Genomic DNA, 10,737 nt, shown 5'->3' on the forward strand with positions numbered 1-10,737 from the left:
ATCTTTTCAAACACTGGAGGACTGTAACCACGAGAAAAAGATTTTTCTAGTCATTTATCGTTGTGCTAATTTGTCATCACGTTTTCTTTTTTTTTTTTTTTTTGTTTTTTTTGTTGTTGTTGTTGTTGTTGTTCCGTAAACTATAAATTCTCTTGGCGGCCATTATACAGCAGCAGTCTACAGGGACGTCAAAGAATGTCATTTCTATTTTCCGGAGTTTGAAGAAAGATCATCATTCAGGAGTCTTGTCAAGGCAGAGACAGAGGAAAACTAGTTAATTTCCGCTGGTCGATGGAGTCTGGATAAGAGCATACGTCATTCTAAGAGATCGCTGAGAGCGCTCTCCCTGAACGCGCATGTCAAGTCTTTTAAGTGGGAAGTTTTCAGCGAAAAATTCCCTAAACTGTGATTTTCTCAGTTTGATTTTCACTAGTCTTAGCGATTTTACTGATATAGAGACTGATATCACAAAGTTTACCAAGCTATATTATCAATGCGAAGAGACAATGTTATTGGTAAAAGATTTTGCAGAAGGAAGGTGTGAATGGGATGCACCTGGAATTAAATGATTTGTATCTTAACAAATGGTTAAATTTGTTACTATTTTATTTTATCAAATGGAAAATATATTATTTGTTTGATAGATCGGTCACATTGTCTCCCCCTCCTTGGGCTACATCTTGTACATTGTGGTAAGTGTTACAAAACGTTAAGTAAAAGATCTCATTGGTGTATCACTGACTTAGGGATGATTTCATTAAACCTAGCTTGCAGTGTTTATCAAAACATTCGCTTGTTGTGCTATTTCGTACGCAGGGACATTCATATTCACTTTCGCAAAGATTGCTAATTTGTAGTAACAATGCGAACAGTAAAACATTTTACAAACGGAAGGCGTGAATGAGATGCACTTGGAATTAAATAAATTATATCTTAACAAATGATAAAATTTGTGACACTTTTAAGTCTCTGATACTCACAAACCCCATACGATTAAGCCTGAAAATATATCTTCTGGTAGATGTTTAATTAGATTGTTGCTGAGGTCCCTGCAAATAAAATAAAAGTTTATTTTATGGGAGAAAGAAAATCAGAAGGGTAAGACAGGTCATGAATATTAACGAAAAGATATTACAAGTTAGTGTCGTTATTGCAATTTAGGGGGAGGGGATGAAGCACTTTTGTAGAAACTTTGTTACCCTCTCTTGGTAGAATCCGACACAGCTGAAAGCTGACATTTTAGATCTGAGTAGTAAATGACGTTCTCATAAAATACACGTCAGGACTTTGGGACGCTAATTTTTATTTCACTTATTCTTCTCGAACGCCTCTAAAGACCTTTGGTGACTGCACGGGAACAGTAAGTGGCATGAAGTTTATTTATTTATTTATTTATTTACTTATTCATTTATTTATTTTCTCCAGTCATCTCCACAATATATATTATGGTAATAAAATAGAAGGATTATAAATACTTAACCCTCAAGATAGAAAAAAACAGGGATCAAGGAAGAGATAATATAATATACGTAATAGTACATAAAATCACATGCATAGACACGGGACAAAACTATTTGTGAGGGCAACAGGGCAAAATAATTATACAAAGTCAAATTTAATATTAATATTGGGAAAAGTAGAATTTCAAAAAAACTTTCTTAAATAATACTTTGTAAGGTTTTGTTCAAATATTTGAAGGAATATATCTCCAGAAATACAGTCCAAAACTAGAAAAAAATTACTGATATTAATTCGGAGTGAGGGAATTTGTAACAGTTCTGAAAAGGCTTGAAGTTATCACTGGAGCGAGGAATGCCGCGGCTGAAGAAGTGGCAACCAGGGTTCATCAGAGTTCAAAGTGGGGTCGCGGATGAAATCCCGTGCTGGTAAATTGTTTTGTTTTGTTTGTTTGTTTGTTTGTTTGATTTTTGGTTGCTTTTGTATTTTTGATCAATTTGGAATTACACAAGCCACAATTGCAACGCAGCCACCCAGCCAAAACAAAAAGAAAAAAACTGATTTCGTTATACATAGGCAGTTACGGTTTAGCTCGTCACTTAGGTTAGGTTACAAGATCTCTGCGGCAACTCTGACATTACAACAACTGATTTACAAAGGCGAAATATAAAACTTTACAAAAATTTTAACCGAATAAAAAATGCCTAAAGAACTTATGAAATTAAAAACAAACGATTACGTAACGCGGCGCCAACAAAAAAAAGTAAGCATAAGTTACAAAGAGCTAAAGTGAACGTGATGACAAATTAGCACAACGATAAATGACTAGAAAAATCTCTTTCTCGTGGTTACAGTCCTCCAATATTTGAAAAGCTTATTATAATTTAATTTCTGCATGTCATTGAAATATGAGGTGAATAGTAACGAGCTGCTGTTGGCTTTTCGGAAGTGCTAATCGACCTTTGCTTTTGAAACTTTTAACAACATTTTTAGGCACATACGCTTCCCTGGCCTTACGTATTGAGTCTCGGTTAGAGTAGACTTTTTCTATGGGGATTAATTGCATGTCGTTAGCGGTGTGGTTACGAGCGGTGAGGAAGTGGTAATGATTGGGGCTATTTTGTGTTGTAACAAAATAGTTCTGTTCTTCGATGTCAAAACAGCTCCATTAATAGGAGCAGAGACGGCCCTACATTAGATCCAGCTAGGCTTGAACGGGAATGGCTGTAGTGATAAGAACCTATACGCAACATGTCGCGATCGTGAAATATTTTCCACTGTGGGTGAGATCGGTTTATTGGCGGGGTTTAAACGGTTTTTATTGAGGTAGATATGGACCAAATTGACAAAACGAACCCACAAATTCGAAGACTCCAAATCAGCTTTAGGTGCTATAGGGCTAAGTCGACAGTTTGGGGCTAAAATGCATCTTTTGAAAGAACGGTGTATGTTTTAGTTTGATTTTATTTCCTTTATTAAATCATTGTAGAAACATATAATACGAATTTAAATTATTGTAAATAAATGTGCGATTGTAAACCCAAAACTGGAGCTTAAATAAATATTTTTTTCTTTTGAGCCGGGAGGGGGTGGCGATGCACAAGAGACGAGCTTAAGCGGTTGAAGAACTATTTGCACATTTAGTGAAAGGGTAGCTCGTCCAGGATAACTCTGGCTACGGTGGGTAGCCGAAACCACAGGCCTTTATTGATGACATCAACAAAACGGGCAAACACTGTACAAACCGACTAATTTTACTAACAATAGGCTAACGGACTTTTCACTTACAATAGACGAATCGAAAAGCAGCAATCATATTTTTTGCACTCTTTACACCTTACAACTCACGAGAAACGATCATAAACGAGAAAAAAATACAGAATTAATAAACGCAAATTTAAAAACTTTAGAAAAAATACGAATGTACAACAAATCGAATAGAAAACAAGCAAAAATTCAGAAGCGAAAATATAACTGCTTACTTAATATTCGCGAAGAAATGTACTAGCTTTTTTCCTTTTATTATTTTTTATTCTTTGTTATTATTAGTTCATTTGCTTCATATTTTATACTGTCAATCAATTTAGTTTAACGTAGTTCCGCTATTGCGCAAATATTTGTCAGCTATATAAGCGTAATGTCCCAATGTAAATTTTAGTTATACCTGAAGAAGGCTGGTTTGGCCAGCCGAAACATAGTAACCTTTAAACCGTAATTCTACGTTGTATCGGTCTCTGCTTCTTTTATCACCAATCATTAGAACCATTTCGACTTTGACTGGTAGATCCATTTTCATTCAAGCCAAGATGGGTCCGATTTAGAGTCGATTTGTCTTTTATTAATAGAGCCGTTTCAAATGCTGAATTTTATTGTAAAGCACAGTGTCACGGGGGGTTGGGGGGGGGGGAGGGAGGGGATGCGAGGGAACAAGTCTTCTTTGAACAAGCATTAAATTTCGTGGCAAAAATATATTATAATTTCCATCTTCTTCTGACTTGCTGTGGGTAATTATCGTCATCGGACAGCCACGAAACTTATGCAATCAATCAAAGATAGCTGTAGTCGTAAGCGTTTCATTAGTGTCATTATTGCTTACTTGAACCCACTTTTTGTCCAATTGTGGTATAATAGCTTCACGGAGCTCAATATGCGCGGATATTAAAAAGGAAGAATGCAGTATCGAATTTAATTACTCTGTTCACTTAAGATGGCTGGATCGAGCGAGGGGTGGCACATGATAAATAATGAAAGTCCTTCATAAATTGACTAAGGATACCCTATGGTAGTTCTAGTAAGGTGGTGGTTTTGATTTCTTGAAATTCTTTTTTCTAACCCGGAAAAACTGAATAAAATCTGTTCGGGCACACCTGTCTAGAAAAGCACCCAAAATAGACGTGTGCCGTACCGTCTCTCTACTTCGCTCTGTTTAATTCGCATCGATAAAAAAACCTCCTTTTAAGCCTGGAAATGTGCAGGTGAAGTGCTTACAAATCGTTTAAGGCCAATAATAGATCTCTGCTTTAGTTTTGAAAGTCATGAGGAACATACTGAAAATTACTAAAATTGGCTCAGTCGAAATTCTCAATTTGGCGTACTTTTTCATGAGAGAGTTTCCCCACCCGGCAAAACACCGAATCACTTAAAATTTAGAATTCTTGATTGACAAAATGCCGTTCTAAAACCAGGTTTAAAAGTCAGTTTCGGGCTTTCTATCAGTGCCGAGAACTAACGCTCTCAAAATCCCGATAATTGCAACATTATCTGTCAGCAACTGTTAACAATGAGCATGTTTCTGTCAAAATCGCCGACAACTTTTGTAATATACTTCTTGCTTTCCTCAATATTACGATGGAACAAACAACAGAAAGCTCATATTTAGCTCACCTTGAATAAGATGTCATCTAAGTATGTATCAGTTTCTTGGCTTAATGTACCATACAAAGCCATTATAGCTCGTAGGATTGATAATTAATCTCCTTCAGTGACTAATGACTTCTGCTATCGCATTCACGTCACTTGGCAAATGCCAATTTCAAGAAGGGGCAAAAATCCTTTGACAGTAACAAAACCCTGTCGGCTCAAAGAAAATATTAACAGAAACATCTCATTTTAAATTTCTCCACGGTCATCTCAGAAACCGCCGAACTTTATAATCTTCCGTCTTCGACTGTTTTTGACCATATTTGTTTGGTCACGCAACGGCTTCCTTTAATGTCTTTACTTCGGAGTAATTGGTTTTACTTATGTAATGGCCAAAATGGAAAAAAAAAACCAAACATTAGGACGTCTGAACCTAGACCTGACCAACTCAGACTATAGAGCTCTTTCGTCTCCTTTATTTTCTCTTCTGATTGTATTAGACATTTTTCAAGTCAATTATTTTCCACGTCACTAAATTTATGTTCTGCTATCAAAACTAGTTATTATCTCCGATGTTTCTTCATCTGTTTGTATCTAGGAGTCAAGAACATAATTGATTTAATAATAATTTAATGAAAAATTACAACTATCACTTTCCCCTGTGTCAGGAGGCTTCAAAGCTAAAAAAAATCAATGCTGCCTTGGGTACTTGTTTGCCGAGGATAACAAAAAGCATATCGTAGTTACTATACTTGCCAATCCAAACAGCGTTGCTCAAACATTGTATAAATAAAATGCCTCTACTAGATATTACAATTTTACGTGGTTTCTTTGCCGAGTGAGTCATATAATGTGTTAGTTTCTCAGAAAAACAACAGATGTTTATTTGCAATAAGGAAATGGAATCCAAGATTGTGTCATATGTTTGATAATTTTAGGTCAAATATATAATGTGATTAAGAAAACGCTATCTCATATCCAGGAACACAAACGGTAGTAAAGCTAACAAGGCTGTGTTGAAGAAAATGGACGAACGCAACAGAATTCTTTGCAAAATGAGGACTTTTATTAGCAGTTGTGAGAATCATGAGTACATATCGAATGGTAAGAACATCTTGAGCTTCTTTATTTTATTTTCATTCCGTTTTTTGGTGCTAAACCTTGCGCTGCACCTTTTACCGAGCGATCTTTTTTACCCTTCAGGTAATTCCCTTACAATGAAAGTAATATTTGAATTTTATAATTCCCTAGCTTTAAAAATGAGCCTATTTGATCATTCCTAGTCAGTTCGTGTGGTAGCAGAAATAAAATAGATAAAACAGAGTTAAAAATAAAATCAGGCATAGATTTTATGAAGCACAAGCAGCAATTAAAGATAACTTTTTTGATAAGGAACTACAATATTAATCGCTATTGACCCAAAACAATATCTTAAGTCCACAAATGGTGAGCAAACTCGTTTTCCTGGGAACGATTCATTTTTCTGTGGTCAATTATTTTTTTCTGAAAAAAAAACAAAACATAAATAAGATAATAGCAATCAATGATATGTTTTAACCGTGAACGCGCCAAAGGCATCCGGAGAAAGACTGTTTGCAATCACATTGGCGGACGTTTCGATGACCTAAGCGAAAGTCGTTATCAGGTTCAAGCATAGCCAGAAATACTATACAACATGGCTGCCAACTAAGCATGCGTAAAGTACACATACATGGCGGCAGATCATAAAGAGATTAATTAGAAAATTATAAACTATTGAATTTTTTGGCCTTGCCGCCAAAAATGCAACTTTCCCCAGCTTAAAAATCGATAAAGCAATGATCGAACAGCACTTCAATCGAAGGAAAGGTCAGGGATAAAATAATTTTAGGCAGTGCCTTTTTTGATCACAAAAAACTCATAAATGAACACAATATCCTCTTAATAACCTCTTAAAGTAGTGTTGACCTTCGTGCCTTCCTTCATCTGCTGACGGAAAATAGTTTCTCATATACTTTTAATTTCCCTAGCTTCCTATTTAAAATTAAAGACGTAATGTTAAGCTACCAAAACGAATATTTTTGTCCCCCCCCCCCCCCCCTCTTAAGGAAAAAAAAACAACGTCCAGTAAGGTAGTGCCTTTTTTAACCGAAAAGTAGAATTTTTGTGAATAAGAAATAAGGCAGGTTGGAGCTATTAGCGAAGCAAAAATGCTCCTAAAACCGGTTTGTTTTTGTTCAGCTTTGGAAGCCATTTTGGTTTTTCCCGTTTTCTTGCTCAGTTGTATTCCCTGTTAAGATAGAGAATCCGCTGAACATAAGAACTGGCCGACTTTCGAGAAAAAGCGGGAAGAAACGGAAAGGTTTCGTGTATCAAGCCGATAGCCACTTTAATCACAAATTTATTCAAATTTCCTTTTATTTTGCGTTCAGTACCATTTCTACTTCATAACAAAAGAACCTTTCTTTGATGCTGGCCCTTTTCCTTAAAAATTTAGTGACACTCACATCTTTTAAAGCCTTTTAAAATGCCCCACTTACACTTTTACTCGATCTGACCGCCATTTCAGATCCGCTCCTGCGATACAAACCGCTTGCCGTCTAGTATTTCTGGTTATGGTAAACTGTGGAGCTTCAATAGATGTTGTAAGGGGCTTTGGTCATTGACCTGATTGAAGGCGAGCTGCTATTTGTCATTTTTCAGCTAAGACGTGATGTCATTGGCTGTAAAGACTGCAAGAAAGGATTCGTCCTTTTCCATTTTTGAGTCCGTTGGCCTATTGTTTGTAAAATTAGTCGGTTTTTATAGTGGTTGTGTGTTTTGTTGATGTTGGCCCCGTGGTCTCAAGTACCCACCCTCCCACGAGTTGTTTTAGGCGAGCAAGCCTTTCATTTATTCATTTAACTCGCCCCCTCCCAGCTCAAAATGAAAATACTCATTTGTGCTCCAGTTTCAGGTTGACAATCGCACATTTGAATTTAAGAATTAAAGTTCATATGATATATTCCTTCAGTGATTTAATAAAGGATATCAGATCAAACTAAAACATACACCTCTATTTCAAAAGATCCATTTTAGCCCCAAAGTGCCGACTAAGCTCTATGGCCCCTGGAGCTGATTGAGACTCTTCGAATTCGTGGGTCCCTTTAGTAAATATGGTCCATATCGACCCCAATAAAAATGTTTTCAACTTCACCAAAAAGCTTATTTCGCCTACAGTGGAAAATATTTCATGATCGGTACCTTGGTTCGTATAGGTTCTTATCGAATTCAATCACTGTGTTTTAAGACTGACCACTTTATGATGGGGAACATCGCCAAATCGTTCACTAGAGATGGCTGGAGGCAAACGAATGAAGTTTTCACCGGCAACGATCAAAAGAATATTAAGTAAGTAGTGCTTGAGACAGCATACTTTCGCATTATTTTGCAACTGAGCTGGATTTGAAGCCCACGCGCTCCTGTTATATTAAAAATTCAGGTTTTCTTTTTCTTTTTTTTTTTTTGTTGTTGTTCTTTTTGTGGTTGTACCTTGGCGGCCATTATATGGCAGCAGTCTGCAGGGACGCCAAAGAACGTCATTTCTATTTTCCAAAGTTTGAAGAAAGATCATTATTCAGGAGCCTTGCAAAGGCGGAGCCAGAGTCGAGGAAAACCAGTTAATTCCGGCATTGGTCGATGGAGTCTGGATAAGAGCATACGTCACTCCCAGAAATCGTTGAGAGCGCTCTCCCTGAACGCACATTTCAAGTCTTTTGAGTGGGAAGCTTTCAACGAAAAAGGTCCTTAAACTGGGCAATTCTTGGTTTGATTTTCACTAGTCTTAGCGATTTTACTGATATAGAGACCGATACCACAAAGTTTACCAATCTATAGTATTCATGCGAAGAGACAATGTTTTTATTATTTGTTTGATAGATCGGTCACATTGTCTCCCCCTCCTTGGGCTACATCTTGTACATTGTGGTAAGTGTTACAAAACGTTTAGTAAAAGATCTCATTGGTGTATCACTGACTTAGAGATGATTTCATTAAACGTAGCTTGCAGTGTTTATCAAAACATTCGCTTGCTGTCCTATTTCGTACGCAGGGACATTCATATTCTCTTTCGCAAAGATTGCTAATTTATAGTATCAATGCGAACAGATAATATTTTTAGTAAAACGTTTCACAAAAGGAAGGCGTGAATGAGATGCAACTGGAATTAAATAAAATATATCTGTGGCACTAATAAGTCTTCTCTCTTCCCGTTGATCATGGGGATGGATAGGCAATCGAAGCAATTGAAATGGTTCACAGAAAAAAAAAGAAGAAAAAAGGGACCAGAGTAAGGTGTAAGAGTGATGAATTCTACAAAGGTCACCAAGTTGATTAACTGCTGTGAAAACAATTATGAACAACAGGAAAAAATGTCACGGATACTTACAAACTCGATGCGGATAAGTGTGAAAATACATGTTCTGGTAGATGTTCAATTAGGTTGTTGCTGAGGTCCCTGCAAATAAAATGAAAGTTTATTTTATTGGAGAGAGAAAATGAGAAGGGTAAGACAGGTCATGAATATTAACGAAAAGATATATCCAGCTAGTGTCGTTATTGCAATTAAAGGTGGGGGGGGGGGGGGGGAAGGGAGGATAAAGCACTTTTGTAGAAACTTTGTTACTCTCTCTTGGTAGAATCCGACACAGCTGAAAACTGGCATTTTAGATCTGAGTAGTAAATGACGTTCTTATAAAATACACGTCAGGACTTTGAGACAATAATTTTTATTTCACGTATTCCTCTCGAACGCCTCTAAAAACCTTTGGTAACTGTGCGGGAACAGTAAGTGGCAGAAAGATTATTTATTTAATTATTTATTTATTTATTTATTTATTTTTCTAGTCATTTCTACAATATATATTATGAGAATAAAAGTAATAAAATAACGGAGAAACGGCCAAAAATAGAAGGATTAATACGTAACCCTAAAGATAGAAAAAAACAAGGATCAAGGAAGAGATAATATAACATACGTAATAGAACATAAAATCACATACATAGACACGGTACAAACTATTAGTGAGGGCAACGGAGCAAAATAAATATACAAAGTCAAACTTAATATTGGGAAAAGTAGAATTTCAAAAGAACTTTCTTAAATAGTTTGTTGTAAAGTTTTATTGAAATATTTGGAGAAATGTCATTCCAGAAATACAGTCCAAAAATAGAGCAACAAAATTTACGGATATTAATTCAAAGTGAAGCAATCTGTAACAGTTCTGAAAAGCCATGAAGTTATCACTGGAGCGAGGAATGCCGGCTGAAGTAGTGCTAATGTGGGAAAACGCTCGCCTCCAAAGCGGTATTTCCACACGAAATCGACAAGGCAGATAACGAAAACGACAGTGAATTCGGGCAAACGATTATACTCACAAGTTCCTCTGGTTTAATTGGTTAACAGGCTTCTTGGTACAGGCTTTAGGCATAGATCTACGGCTGATTAAACTCACAATATCCTCAACAAATGGCTCGACTCAACTCATAAAACTCTCTGATTGGAACAACTACTCGACTCGATACTGATCAATACACAACTAAAGGCTAATCACAAGGCATTCTCAATTTGTACTCTAAGGATTGCATGCAGACAAGCAAAATTCTAGTTTCCGGCGTTGACACTTATCTTTCACACTTTTATCACTTAATTATGAGATGTCACTCATTCTAAATTGTAGGTCCCAGTCTCCGACACACTCCCCCCATATATTTCTCTTGAGGAATATATGTTCTCTAGGAGACTGTTTCTGGTTAATCAAGTTCGCTTAAAACTAACAAATTTAAATCATTAAAACGTTCACAGTTCATCCTGTTCATCATTTGTGATCTCTTTGATTCTCTCCTTGGCTACTACTGCGGCAGCACGTCTCGGTCTGAATGATGGGACTGTTGGGTTCAGGT

General features: G+C 36.5%; 1 protein-coding gene across 1 annotated transcript in view; it reads right to left on the reverse strand.

Annotated features, from left to right (window-relative positions):
* Nucleotides 1–10,202: 10,202 nt before the first annotated feature.
* Nucleotides 10,203–10,737, reverse strand: part of LOC146450158 (uncharacterized) — a 6,124-nt gene continuing 5,589 nt past the window's right edge. Inside the window, exon 1 of the mRNA XM_085100689.1 lies at nucleotides 10,203–10,737. This exon is cut by the window's right edge and continues 5,589 nt beyond it. Coding sequence (XP_084956815.1) covers nucleotides 10,634–10,737 — 104 coding nt within the window. The 3' untranslated portion in view covers nucleotides 10,203–10,633.

This window comes from Pavona decussata, unplaced genomic scaffold, assembly GCF_977016875.1.
Source record: "Pavona decussata unplaced genomic scaffold, jaPavDecu1.1 SCAFFOLD_489, whole genome shotgun sequence".
Lineage (NCBI taxonomy): Eukaryota > Metazoa > Cnidaria > Anthozoa > Scleractinia > Agariciidae > Pavona > Pavona decussata.